Raw genomic sequence first — 16,099 nt, 5'->3', positions numbered from 1 at the left:
ACTGCAGGTTGTGAAATTAAACTTTAGTTTAATTTAGAATATAGCCCTTTGTATGGTTTTCATATTAAAGAATTTCAGTCTTAAATAATAGAAACATTATGTTACTTGGTTCAATTGTATATTTGGACCAATTACAGGTTAAACTTTTTTTAACAATGTATATTCATTTGTGCTTGAATGTAGTAATTATCTTAAAAAGATAGTTAATTTTTTTATAGTTTAAAACAATACAGGTAAATTTCTTTTAGTTGCTAACTACAGTAATGTAATATGCGATAGCTATAAATAAATGTATAAAAAAAATAACTGATATATCTTTTTACAAGCATTTTTCACAACAGTTTAAAGAATACAAGAATAAAAACATTCAGCATAAACGTAACAAAAAAACATTAATATAATAAGCATAGAAAACAATTTTAAAAATATTGCTGTATAAAAAAGAAAAGTTAATGGAAATATTACAGTATTATAAATAAAGGATACATCATAATCCATGTTTTCTAAAATTATCACAACTTATTCCACAATTCTTGTTTAGTATATAGCTCTGAAATTTAAGCTTTATATACTGGTAACGAATGGCTCATGGTACCACTGCTGTGGTTCAAAACTGGCCTCGTGCACTAGGAAGAAATCCTACCTAATAACAACTGCTTACACTTTACATTTGTATCTTATCATATAAAAATTTCATGATGTGGAAAATACCACCAAACGATATGAATTTAATGTGACTGATTTTCATAAATGTGAAATTAAATTCAATTGTAATTTTTTTATTTGCGTTAACAACAAGTATATAATTATTAATTCAAATATTAAAATCTTCATTTTGTTTTAATCATACAGTAAAGTTATACATACATATTTTTTAAGCTATAAACTAAATGAGCAACAGATGGATTCTATTAGATTTTACAAACTATCTTTTAAAATGTCTCTATTAATACATCCTAATAATAACAGTTAATATTACTGACCCTTTTAGTGCCAACACTACTATTGTAATGATTACAATTACTGATCCAACAATATTTTGACAATTTTCAACTTCAACTGAACATAATGTATTAAGCTGAAATTCAGTCTCCAAAAATATATTAATGCATGTATGGTTTATTTTTCAAACATGGTACAGTTAATAATTTAAACATCAGTTCGACTGATGTGTATTTACAGTATATAATGTTATTATGTAAAGAGTTTTGGATAAAAAATTTCCTTATGAAATACATAAAAAAACAATTGTATTCTATAAATCTTAAACTGTTTATTATACATATGAAAAAATACTTTTTTAAAGAGGAAACAGATAAACTGAAGGATCTAACAAAAACTGAAGGAATTAAATATAAATATTAAATGATATGAACTATCTTCATCCAATTCCAGGGGGTGCTGAGGAAAAAAGTGGTTAGAAAATGATGATGTCCAGGCAGGGTTGTCAAACTAGTGAATGAGGAAGTTGTAAAAAAATCTGTGATGCTGAGAATGATTCTGGGTCATATTTGTATATATTTCACTTAACAATCTCTGAAATATTAGATTTTATAAATGATCAGTGACAGTATTCTTATATTTAATTGGTTTCACCTTATTCGTGGAATTTGGTTCAGTGACATGTATGTGCAGTACTGATAATACCAAATTTTTATTAAAACCAGACAGGTATTGGAGTAGCTGCTTCCTTCTTGTTAATTCATGATTACTATTTCTATTGAGGTGCAACTTAGTGAAAAGTTTTATTTTGAACAATTTATATTTGAAAAATTTAAATTGTTTTTAAAACTTTTTTCACCTTTTTCTCTCTAAAATTAAAAAAGTTAATTATTTAAAAAAAGATTTTATTAATCTTTTAAAATTTAAATACATACAAAGAGCATGAGTATGAATGCAAAGGAGAGCAAATGAATGATCATCTTCACTTTAGTTGCAATAATACACTTTTTAAAATGTTTGGTAAGTACAGGGTTAGAAAATAAGAAAATCTGCACAAGCTAAACTGCCAGTTTTTTTAATTTAGAATTTAATTTTCATAATGTAACTAAACAAAACAAATTAAGCATATAAAGTTAAAAGGAGTGTGATCTCTAATAGCAAAACATTTTTCTGATTTATTCATTCATTACATATTCTGAACGAATAAATCATAAAAATAATTAGACTGAAAGAATAAAATATCTTTAATAATGAAGATAAGCCTAATCCAATTACAATATGGTGTTTTATAAATTAAATGCATTTAATGTAAATATTGGCACTAAAAGGGCATAGATCATCATTGCATTTAAATTTAAGAATAGTTGGAAGAAGAAAGAGATTAAGAGGAATGAAATGTTTAAAGAGAGACAACTTAACGACATAAATACAATTTTACCCCTAAAACACACACGCACACACACACACACACGTACCAGTTGATTGAGCATAGATTGTTTGAAAATACTTGTAATGTATACTATATATTTGAGAATAAATATTAAGGATTGGTAATAGGTAGAATATTAATAACTATTATATATTAAAAGAAGCTGAACATTACTTACTATAACTTTACTTTTTCATGAAAAGTAATCTATTGTTTTGACTGACAAAAATATTACGGATTTTTTCCTTTTCTACAAAATACTACTTGTCTTTTAATAATATACTGTACTTTCACTAATGACCAGCATTAAGTAATAATTATATAATATTAGTCATAAATTCAGTGCTTGAGAATATAAAAATAGGAAGAACCCAATGTATTCTTGTGTTATTTGTATGCATATTGCACATATATTTATACTGTATATTCAAAGTAAAACTCTAAATAAGTGATAAATATAAATAAATAAATAAGTAATTATATATATAAATATATATAATTAATTCATAAATTAACTTTAGTTAATGCAAAATTAACAAACAATTAATTCAAATTACAACTATAAAAACATAACTGTAAAAATTCACAATAATAAGATCCCACAATAAAAACTTATTCATTTTTGTTACATAAAATAATATATGTTTTCTAACACTAATATAACAAATTACATTTAAAAATTAATATACATTTTTAACAGCTATTATCAATTAATAGTAAAGTACCATTTTACCTCAAATATTTAATATGCTTATATATACAGTGCATGTTTTGTACTCCACATTAATTTCAACATAGTCTTAATATTGTCACAGTAATGAAAAAACAATTTTCTTGTAATTAAAAAAAAAGTTTTTAAAAATGATATTAAATTCATCATCATTTTAATTTTTTCATTAATATTTCTTAATTTTAGTTTTTCAATGTTTTATTATTTGATTTAATAAATTTAATTTTTTTTCAACGAAATGTATGATTTACTATATTTGAGTTATTTACCTCATTATCATATCTACAAGCAAAGGATAAGTTTTATTCCGCATAAATTATTATTGTTTAGTTGTTTATCGGTATTGCAACATTAGATTTTATTTCATTTAAAACTGAAAATTATAGACCTGCCAAATAAAAAAGAAATTAGAGAGAAATTTACACAAAAAAATATTATGCCAATGGAATATATAGACACCAGATAAATTTAAATATAAATGGTCTCTGGTGTAACAGACATATATGCCGTATTAAGGTATATAGGTTGAGAATTGATTTTCACGTTCTAGATTACAGTTAATAATTGCCACATGCTTCATTTATTCATGGTTGCACAGATTGTTGATGAAATAATGTGAATTGAATATGATATGAATAATTATTTAAGAGAGATATGTTCAGATTTTGTTATATACTCAAGAAAAAAAAAATTATATATATATATATATATATATATATACTACTGGCTGGATATAGTGTAACAATGGATACATTACCCATTGTAAGGCATTTGACAACAGAAAATACATGTTTTTCTCTAAGTCATTGGGATAAATCGAATGTTTACTTCAAACAATCTAAAAGCAATCCAAGATTACTTAACAGAAGGTAGGCTATTTACTGATTTATGATGTGTATAAATTCAATTTCATAATAGATATATGGTAGACTCCAAAAATAAGACAACATGTGACACCTGCAGATAAATAAATATCAGAATATTACTCGAAATCTGACATTAAAAGATCTAAACTGGCATCCTCATAATTAATAAGAATTGACACTGCATTTACAAATAAAAATTGATTGGTTGAGTTCAAAGAATAAACCTCCATATACTTACACAAATGAACTACTCTTCAATTGCAAAATGAGTGAAGTTAAATAAAAGTCAAACAAATTTATATCGATAAGTAATATAATTACAAGTTTATAATAAACCCTCTAAGAAATTTTGCATATATTTAGTTTTCCAGTACCACCACTATCATCACATGTTATAAATGAAAGTTGATAGATTTTACTTGCAGCTGGTCATTTTAAACAATTTTCTTTGCTTATTGGTGATGTAATGTCAATAAAGATTTTACAGTCTTTACACTGACATTTTGTTTTAACAAATGAAAATTTTTGTTTTATATAAATTCTTTGTTTTATGATAATTGCAATGAATGAGAAGGAACAATATATCAAATTCAATAAATTCTTTTATACACAAGTATTCATATTGAAAATGAAAAAAAAATTTAAGAAATGATAAAAGCAAGTTTTTACCAACATAGAAAAAAACAAATTATAATCATATACAATGTAATATCTTCAAATTTCTAATAATTTATTATAGGTAAATTAAATTAAGTAAGGCTGAAATTGATGTAGAGTGCGTATGACATAAATGAAATATAAGAAGTGTACATTTAAGAAATCAGTACACAGGAGATTAAAAAAGATTAATAAATAAATAAAATAAAATGTTTTATTTTTCAACAACAGATAAAACGAATGGAAGCTAAAACATATATACTAACAAATGAACAAATTTCATACTTGTTAAACAAATACTAATAATAACTTCTTAATACAGCTTCAAAGAATAATAACAACACAAAAGTGAAAGATAAAACGGTGTCTTATCAAATTTACATAATAAAATTATTTAATTAACAACATATATATATATTCTTAATAATCAGTAATCTCATATTTTCAAAAATTATACATGCAACATATTGGAAAATACTTAAAGTCCTTGAATTCACTTCTGGTGAGGAATATTTGAAATAAAATAATTAAACAAAGAGAGGTTATTAAAGTAAACAATCAAGAGAAACCTGATTGTTTACTTTGAAATGATAAAGCAGAAGAAATAGTTTGAAATTCCAACAGAACTCATAGAGGGAGGAAAAGTTACAAAGAATGAAGAAAAGGCCCAAAACCAAGAAAACTGGACACAATTACAGAAATCTGTTTATAAAATGAAATTTTATAAAATAAAAATTAATTTTATAAAATGAAATTCATTTTAAAAAAAATTTTCAGTAATCAATTTAAAAGGTTTTTTTGTTGAAACATAATAAAAGATTTGGAAAATGATTCCAGCATATCTAGCAGTTTATTCTTATAATTAAACATGTATAATGAAAGAACTAATCTGCTGTATACTAAGCAATAAAAAATCACTATCACTCATATGGCAGACTCTCTGAGTCAATAAAAAACAAAGAATACTATCAAAAATTACATTAATACTAAAAAAACATAAATAAGTTTATTTTATAGTAAGAAAAATAATTTTAAAGATTTATTACGAAAAAAGATTAGTTAAAAAATATTTTAAATAATATAATTTTTATAATAAAAGCTCAGTAGTGAATTATACTAACAGTTGAATGTTTACATCATAACAAAAAAGGAGGAAAATGCAACAGAATATTAAAAGAGTATCACTGTACTAAATTCTGGAAATAATAATTCAGCCAAATTCTTCCAGCCTAACACCAACAATTTTTAAAGTAAAAAAAAAAAATGTATTATAAATAAAATAATATTTGTGGGACTAATAATTATTTAAATAAAAAATACAGGTACAATTTAGATGTGCCATTTTCAAATACTAAACACTAAATATTCTACTTTTCTATAATACTTAAATTTACAAGGAATAGCTCAAATTCAGCAAGAATGGAAATCTATACCATATTTAAGTAAAAGGATTCAGATATTATGAATGCACATCAACATGTCTTAATTAGTGATTTATAATATATTCCAATGCTACAACTATTTCTATTCAATAAAAGAAATACTGTAATTATCTAATTACTATTTTATGCTAATTTTAATTAATTCTGGTGTTATGCTGATACAAAAGAACATCATACTGTATTATTCCAACACACACACACACACACACACACACACACACACACATAAACAATTAAACAACTTTCATGATATTAATATGTGGATATGTACCCATTAAAAATCTATATTTCTTAATACACTTAACTACATATTAACAATAGTATTTCTTATTTAATGTGGCGGCATACATGCTGTACTTTATGTAAATATAGATTTGCAACCACAATGAAAATTGGAACATGATTAGAAGACGGAAAATCGTGTATTTATATATTGCAACAAACTAAGTTATAAAAACTACTGTGTATATCATGTTCCTGACTGAGGAAATTCACCAACCGTATATGCAACAACAGTAGCATGATCCAATTTACCAGGCACCATAGCCAACTTAGCACAAACATCCTTCCTACGAGCACGTTGCTTACCTCGTGTCCGGGGTCCGCCTTCACTGTCGGCATATAATTCGACGTCTTCCAACATACGCCTTTTAGCTGCAGTCAATCGAGTGACAAAGTCTATCAGTAATGAAACAAGTTCTTTAGCTGTTGAACATGGAGGGCCGTGACCAGACACTCCGTTACGTAAAAGATCTTCTGTTCTTAAAAGAGTCAATCTATGGCGCTGATGAGCTTCAACCATTGGTAAACCTAGACATGTAAGTTAAATTAAAACAAATTATTCATATTGACAGACTAAAAATAAACTAGAAACCATTTTTATTATTATATAGCCAATGAAAATAAATCAACTGTTTGTTCAATTATTACAAAAAAATTTATCAGCAGCAAGAAAACATGCTTATAATAAAGTACATGGGACATCACAGAATAAGGTACTCTGAATTCCTAATATTTAGCATTCTGAATAGCGATCTTAACATCTTCAGTTTAATATTTTGTAAAAAAAATATTAAGGTTCCTGAACACAACAGCATTAATATTACATAAATGCTCTATGATCCATCCAGGTAATACTCCATTCTATTGTAGAATAATGGTATGATATTTTACTGTAATATGAGGTTTGATAAAAAAATATGCAGAATTTTTAATTTCCCAGACTGTATAAGGTCAATTGTCACAATTTTGTTTTGTTATGTTGGTACACTTGTCCCTAATGTATGTTTACATTTATAATCATATTGATGCTTAGTATATTGTTGGCTGTCGAAATGGTTAAAATTTTTTGATATGGATGGTGATTTTTAACTTGTGGAAAAATGGAACAAAGAATTTGCAGTAAATTTTGCTTTAAGAATGGAATAAAGTGCAGCACCGCAATGGAAATATTGAATGTCGCTTTTGGTGATTCTTCTATGAATAAAACAAGTGCTTACAAGTGGTAGATACATTTCCAAGGGGGCCATAAAGACATTGAAGATGATGAACACCCTGGACATCCTAGCATATCAACAACTGATGGCATTGTTGAAAATGATTATGGACAATCACCAAATCATTACCAGAGAGTCAATAAGGATTACTACCTGAAAGTTCTATGCTGTTTGCATGAAGCAATCTGAAGAAACTCCTCGGATTGGTGTCAAAACAATTCATAGCAATAGCACTGCGATAATTCATCTGCTCACATTTCACTGCTTGTTCATGAATTTTGAGCCAAAAACAATGCAGTTATGATGCCTCAACCTCCATATTTGCTGGACATGGCCTCCTGTGACTTCTTTCTATTCTCCAAAAAGAACCATGAAAGACGATGTTTTGCGTTCAAATTGCATTCCAAAACGAATCCAAAAAAAGAATAATGACAATATAATAAAAACTAATAAAATTAAAATAAAATTGATTTTATCTTAATATCAGGCCTCGATTTAACAATTTACAACAAACTTCAAAAAAAGAAGAAATTTCAAATTGATCTGTATAATATAAATGAAAAAAATATCAGGCTATACTCTTTCCCAATTGGATTGACTTTTTTTCTGTAGATGTGTTTTTCGGTGGTCCTACAGCAAGGTTTTTCTATATAACTCAGAGACAGCTCTATCAAAAACTTCACAGATAGACAATTTGAAGATACCTTTCATTTTTTGTTGTCACTTAGTACTAGACTGTTGTAACATAATGGTATACAGCCTGAATCCAATTTTATATTCTAAGTATTTTTGACAAAAATTTAGAAAAATTATTATTTGAAACTTAGAGTAAAAAAAAACCTACGCACATACCTGCTTTTAGAAATCATTAGTTCACAGAGCAGAAATGACAATATTATTACTTAAAATTTCCTTATTTTATCAAGATGCAGGTTTGTTGCCTTTTTGTTTTTTGTTAACAGATTTTATTTTGAACATATGCACCTTTTTGTTGGATCTTAAATAGAAACAGAACTTCTTTTCTTTTGTTACAAGTTCCTCACCAGAGGTTGGAAGCTATCATCTATTCCCTCTTCTGAGTTAGCTTTACAAGAGATTTAACTGTGCCATGAGAACAAACCCCTTCCTTCAACTTTCCCTTCAATTATTGACTGCACAAGACCATATTTTTTACCCCTAAAAATATGATCTAAACATACAACCTTTCTCTTTTTTATGTAACTTAATAATTTCTGTCACATTCATTCGTTAAACCTCTGCATTCGAGATGCTGTCAACCCGAGATTAAAAAAATATGCCTGCAGAGCCATTTCTCAAAGACAATCAATCTTGATATGCTTTTAACATGTCATCTGCCAACTCGGTATAATAATACTGCTAAGATATATGCTTAGCAGCATTCCAACAAGTTAAGTTTCTTGATTACATAATAAAAGCCTTATTTCAAAGCAAGTACATTTGAGTAACTCAATACAAACCTTTTTCTCATTATCTTATCCCCATTACTCATTAAACTGTTAACCAAAATACTTACCAGATGCAATTCTCTCAATGTTTTGACACTCCAAAATAATTTGAAATTAATGTCTTTCTTTACAATTTTCTAGTAACCATTGTTTTAGTTTTTATAACATTTACTTCAAGTCCATATTTAAGTACAATGCTCATTTTATTCAACAGAAAAGATCACCATTATTTGCAAGGAACATGATATCATTGACATATCGTAATTGTGATTAAACCCATCCTGTAACTTTTGTACTCCATCTCAATTTCTTCCAGCAACTTCTAGAATAGCTTCAAAATACAAGTTAAAAAGTATACAGGAGACAACACACATTCTTGCCTGACATCCTTAAATATCTTAATACCTTTCAATGTATGCTCTTCCTAATTTACAAATTCCCCAGAATCCAAAAACCCTTGTTACCTACTAGCTTTACTACAAAATAAAAGTTCAAACTATTTTCAAGCGTTACACTATCGCAAGCTCCCTCAAAATCGATATAGCACATAAAGACAATCTTTTGTTGGTCTAAACATTTCTGTACTGAAACTTGGATAGAAAAACAAAGCGTCATTCTGAAACCATTCCTAAAACCAAACTGCATCTTGATATTACCATCACTTTTTTCCTATATATTGATAAATAATTTGCAAAAAACTTCAGTGCATGAATGTGTTGAAAACAAAACTTAAGATAGATAAAAAACTTTAAAAATTAAGCCAGAAAAAACAAACTTAAAAAATAAAACTGACCTCAAAAAAGTTGTTTTTAATTAGGCTCAGACTTCTAAGGAAAAATTAAAAAGTATTGTTTTTATGTGCTATTTTGTAGCCAGTTTTATTATTATTTTTTTTAAATTTATTTATTACAATATTTGTTCATTTAAAACAAGTTGGTAAATGAATCGTTGGAATTGAAATAAATGTTTTCCTTTTACTGTTGGAAAAATGTCATGTTACATAAAATTAATCGACTGAGCTTATTAATCACAAATAAGTTGGAAAGTGGAAGAAGGTTTGCTGTATATGTTGCAACCCTGTATATTTTAATCCTGTATACTATATAGTGTGTAAATCCTGAATGCTATACTGGGATTACGTCTATCCAAAGTAGCTTTTAGAATGTATCATCTGTGAATACAAGGGAATAAAATTTATTACCTCATTTTGTCATTTGAATTTTACTGTGAAATTTACACAAAATAACTTTCACAGAAACCTTAATGTTACTGAGTTTCAATACTTTCAAACCCAATCTTAATTTCCAACTCTCAAGTTGTTGGAGTAAGTTATTCAAGGGATTCAAGAAAAATACTAACCAGTAAATTTGCCAACAACTGGATCAAGGTTATCAGACACTCCATCAGATGTTAAAAATACAATATCACCTGGTTCCACTTCTGTCATCGAACACGTAAGGTTACCGAGCTCTGGGTTCTGACCATCAACTGGACCAAGCGCTCCTAGAGCATCTCTCATATCACGCATGCGATGGACATCGTGAGATCCTAATAAAAACAAATTAATCAATGAATCAGATATACACAATCCTTTTTTAAATATAAAATATGTTGATTTATTTTTATTGGGCATCATAGAAATGTGGTTCATATATACAAACATCAACAACAAAAGAGGCATTTTATAAGTCTGTGCAAAGTTAATGTGTGATGCTTATTTTTAGTTGGTCATTTTTTAGTTTTCTTGGTCACGTTTAGTTTCCCATATCTATGTTAAGAGCTGCACAAAGTTTCAGGCAGACACTTTCATAATTCTGTTGTTGACCGTAATTTGAGTTAATAAAATATTATGATTTGTGAATAATGGATAGCAGAAAATTTTATGTGGTGAATTTTTGAATGATAAAACAGGACAAAAAATTAAAGCCATGCTGGATAAATTTTATGGTGAATCAGCTCCATTGAATAAAACAGTTTACAAGTGGTTTAGTTAATTTTGGAATGGTCATAAGAGAATGAATGACACTGAATGTTCTATGGGGCCTGTTGAGGTTATAACAGCAGAAAATATTGAAAAAAATCCATGATATAGTGATGGAGGATAGAAGACTGAAAATATTAGAAATCGCTAAGACAATAGACATCCCATATGAATGGATGCACGACACTTTTCACTAATATTTGCATAACCTCTCTACAGATGGATGATACGAATGCTAACAACCGATCAAAAGTGTGAACAAGTAAACATTTCCAAGCATGTTTTCGGGTTGTTTCAATATAATGGAGAATAATTTTTGTGCAGTTTCAACAGCTAAGGAAAGCTGGAAACATCACTACTGATCTGAAAAAGGGAAAGAGACAAAAACCATTGGATTGCAGTCACGGTACTCATAACAAAGAAGAAAAACCTATCCCATCAGCAGAACAGGTTGTAAAATACTACAATTTTGGAGTTTTACAGAAGTTTAACATATGGTTCAATAAATTATGTATATGTATAAAAAAAATATGCAATTTTTAAAAAAATTGTTTTTTTTTTTACAAAGCTGTATATTTATTCATTTTTCTATGCAACATTTGTAAAAACTACTCAGAAATAAATACATTAAAAAAACTATATACAATTTATTTGATAGAAGAAATCTGTTAGTATGTATGCAATACGAAAAATGAACCTGTATTATTAACTGGGATTTTAGATTATTTTTCTTATGGACACTGATCATATGATTTCTATAATAGAAGGTCTGTAAATAAAGTAATGAGACCGATTCAAAAAAACTTTTTATTTACAATCCAATTATACATGCACTCTATCACCTTCGAAATAGTTTCCTTGGGAACCCATGTGACTCTTCAAATGGTTTTCCCACTCTTCATAGCAGTGTTGGAACTCAAAAACTGGAATATCTTTCAGATGGTGGGTCAGATAAGGTGGTTGAGGAACTGCAGTAATGTTTTTCTTTGCCAAAAACTCATTAATTGAGAGTACAGTGTGACAAGGTGCATTGTCATGATGCAGCATCCAGTTGTCTTTGATGGCTGGTCTCACACAGGCAACTCTTTTTCGCAGTCTTTCAAGAATTTCTTTGAAAACACATTGATTTACAGTCTGTCCTGTAGGCAAAAACTCCTTATGGACAATGCCATTACTATCGAAGAAACAAGTTAGCATGGTTTTCATTTGCCCATTTTTGCTCTTTTGGGACCTGGTGAGTGTGAAGTGTGCCACTCCTTACTCTGATGTTTTGTTGCTGGATCACACTCAAATATCCAAGATTCATCACCGGTAATAACAGTTTGTAGATAATCAGGATCAGTTTCAATTCACCCTAGAAGATTGCAATACACTTCCACCCTATTGGTTTTCTGTCCAACATTGAGGTTTTTTGGGACCAATTTTGCAGAAACTTTTTTCATGTCCAATTTGTTTGTCAAAATTTGATGGACTGTGGTACGGTTCAAATTCAATTATTCTGACAGTTAATCGCCGGTTGTACCATATCAAGTCTCTGATTTGTCCAACATTGTCGTCACTTTTTGACATTAACAGTCTTCCAGAACGTGAATCATCTGCAACTGATTCCCAGCAATCTGAAAATGCTTTAAACCACCTAAAAACTTGGGCTCATGACGATGTCATCTCCATACGCCCTTTTCAATTTTGAAAAAGTTTCAGTAGCATTCCCATTGAGTTTAACACAAAATTTGTTTGCACAACGTTGCTCATATTTAGTATCACTCATCTTTGTAACGCACAACAAAATTTTGTTTCACAAAAAAGTTTGTTTACAACTCACATGGCAACAATAGACTGAAGATATTAACACCTAATATAAATCAGCTGTTCATATAACAATCTGTTTACTAGTAACTTTACAGAGTTGCCACCGTGGCTGCCAAAAAAAAAAAACTAGTCTCATTACTTTATTTACAGACCTCATATAATAGCAAACATATTTCAGCTAGTGACAGAGAGGGAGAGACAGACTGATAAATAAGGAAGTTATTATAATTCTAATAAATAATGTGAAATATCTTGTAATGTAATTACAAACTGCAAGTTTATTCTACTTGATGTAGTAGCAGTACATTACACATTTTAAAATATTTAGCAATAAAAACAATCATTATAAAAAAAATAATGCTTTGGATTTTATGTCATCATCAGTAGTTAAAAATCAATGTTCATAATTGTGTTCTTATGTTAAACAACTCTGCCCATGTTTGTTAAAAATATTCAATACAAAATCATGCATTATTTGACAAGTAAGTTGTTTAAGTAATAATACGTCAACTGATAATTTAAAAAAAAAAGTTTACAAAAACTAACATAAATGTTTACTATGACAATTTAATTGTACAGTAAATTAATTTTTATTTCTGTTGAAGGTGAGAAAGCTGGTAGCAATCAAGCTTTTTATAATTTGTTTTTATTTTTATATTAATTATACTAAATAATTATGGCTAAGTTTAAAAAAATAACGTATAAGCCATTAAAGCAATTTTAAACCGTATATTTTAAAATTATAAGTAGCAGAGCAATATTCTATAAACAGCAAACAGATCAAAATAAAAATAAGTTCAAATCTATATCACAAATTTTATTTACAGCGTCACTTTAAATGAGGTTCAGCAATAAGCATTTTACTGTTTTTATAATACAAATTCAAAAGAACAATGATTTATTTTATATACATTTTATCTTACCACAAAACAAGTGTACACATATAAACACATATATCCACTGATTTGTATGATAAAGCTTATTGTACATAAACTACCTTGTGTTATTTCCCTGACACCATATACAGGGCTGTACACGTAAGCGAGACTATCACCGACGTTGCATGCGCAAGCTATATACCTATCAGATGTCACTAATGGCAAAACAACCACAGCAGTTAGTGTAGTTAACAATCCTTCTTCTTGAAGTATTAACGTATGAGCAGCATGAAATGATCTTAACAAGGAGTGAAACACTTCCTGTGGAATTAAAGAATCAAAATGTTAGAAAAAGTTAACACTATTTAATTGGTTAAATCAACAAAATGGTAATTAATTGCTAAAATAACATTATAAGGTAAAATAAGGTACCATCCACAAATTGTACTAAATGTAAGGGAATTAGTAATTAATAGTGATAAAGCAGTACCACAAACTGACATGGTAAAATCTAAAATTTTGAAATATTATTCAATGATAATGTTTTAAGCTAGGCAACATACAGGAAAAACTATAAATAAAGGTCTAATAAAAAATTACAACTTCTTACAATTTTACATCTTATCAGTGGGTAAGATTAATCAGTAAATTAATATTTTATGATCTTAAAAAGTAAATAACATTTGTAAAAAATGATTAATTTAACAGTTTATTATGATTCTAATTATCCATGAACATCTAAGTAAAATAAACAGAAAAAGTATAGATAAGAAATAAAACAAGAAAAATTAACATAAAAAAAAAATTATAAAAAAGATTAAAAAATAAATACTATTCTATTAAATATTAGGAAAATAATAAAATGATACACAGAATAACAATGAAAATTCACAGTGACAATTTGTAACAATGAAAATTAAATAATGCGTATGAAAAATTCTTTTATTGATTAAAGACAAGAGAATTAATGTTATTCCCACAAAAAGAAGTAAAAATCAATCTATCCCAACTTTTATTATTATGGCTGTGATGCATATGAAGCATTTATGGCAGAAACAGCACTACTCACGAGTTGCTAGCTCTGAAAATGATGACGTTTATTATAAAGGCAGTTCAGTGAGCAACAAACTGAAAGTGTCTCCTGCAGGGCTTGGCAAGTCAATATGGAACCATATAGTTTGCTTGATAAAAAAAGACAATATGTTAACTGCTTCATTTATAACTTAAGGAAGTTCAAAAGGTTTAAGGAGTTCAAAAGAATTAAAAAGTCTGACAAGCAGGGCAGAGGAATCTTGAGAATTTGTAATGGCATGAACTGAGCTGAGCTGTACTAAAATTTTATGGAAGCACAACAATGAGAAATAAATTCATTAAGGATGCAATATTTCTACTTTACTACTTTTGGTATTTTGTTATGAAAACAAGTTAAACATTTAGTAATCATAAACTTCAATCAGTAAATATATCACAGACACGGATAGTACTATACTACCTTTTCATGTAAAATAAAAAATAAACAAGCTTGGAAAGTGGATCAATCACTAACCCACTTGTAACAAGTGGGTGCCATAATGATTACTAAATAGAGCTAAACTGACTCTCCACAAATAGAAGCAAGGTGCCAGTTGACTAATTTCTATTGACCTTATCTAAGCAAAAAGGAATAAGGTTATGAAAAGTGAACAAAAAGGAAGAGGATGATCAGCCCATAAAGGAACTGTCTCGGACCAAGGAAGTTTACTATCAAGACCAGGAACCATACGTAGTCTAAGTAACAGATGTAATGTACATTTTACCACACCTCACCGTAAAAAAAATAAAATTTAGCATTGTGTGGTTGCATGCAGCTTTTTCTTTAAATTTTACTAATAATACAGTACATTCCTTTTTAAGTAAAGTATATTCAGGTATTGATTTTATTGCGTATGTAAAGGCCAATGAATGAAGAGTAACTTTTATGTAAAACAATAATAGTTTGGAAAATCTTTATGTATAAAACAAATAATTCACTCACATTTAATAATAAAATGTATTAAAATAATAAAAATTTCATTCATAAAACAGGTATTAAACTTAACATTATTGTATTTTAAATATCCATTTAAATGATATATCATCTGTTTCTCTTGCTGTTATGTCATAATGTTATTAGGTCAGAACATATCAACTATACATTTAAATCTTCATTAAAATACAATATTACAAAGAAACTTCTTTTGGACTAACAAAAGGCAGGAAGAATGAATTTACTGTCACCATTATTACCATCTGACTATACTTCCAATATCATCTTGCCTCCATTCTTCAACCTAGCATTCATTTTACCGCTCAGCATGACAAAAGTCTAATGTATTAATCTTGTTTTTCAATAAAGATATATAGTAAAGTCCAATTAACATGAAA

The 16,099-nt window shown here is 28.0% G+C and overlaps 1 protein-coding gene across 1 annotated transcript in view; it reads right to left on the bottom strand.

Moving 5' to 3' along the window:
• Positions 1-3,833: 3,833 nt before the first annotated feature.
• LOC142329274 (PP2C-like domain-containing protein CG9801) overlaps positions 3,834-16,099 on the bottom strand; it is a 36,756-nt gene continuing 24,490 nt past the window's right edge. The window contains exons 5-7 of the mRNA XM_075373706.1: positions 13,816-14,017; positions 10,388-10,576; positions 3,834-6,876 (exon numbers count right to left, since the gene is read on the bottom strand). Of these exons, the coding sequence (XP_075229821.1) occupies positions 6,536-6,876; positions 10,388-10,576; positions 13,816-14,017 (732 nt within the window). The 3' untranslated portion in view covers positions 3,834-6,535. The remainder of the gene's footprint in view (positions 6,877-10,387; positions 10,577-13,815; positions 14,018-16,099) is intronic.

The sequence above is a fragment of the Lycorma delicatula genome, chromosome 8, assembly GCF_047948215.1.
Source record: "Lycorma delicatula isolate Av1 chromosome 8, ASM4794821v1, whole genome shotgun sequence".
Taxonomy (NCBI): Eukaryota; Metazoa; Arthropoda; class Insecta; order Hemiptera; family Fulgoridae; genus Lycorma; species Lycorma delicatula.
The sequence above is the reverse complement of the archived record's forward strand: the minus strand, read 5'-3'. Positions and strand labels throughout refer to the sequence as shown.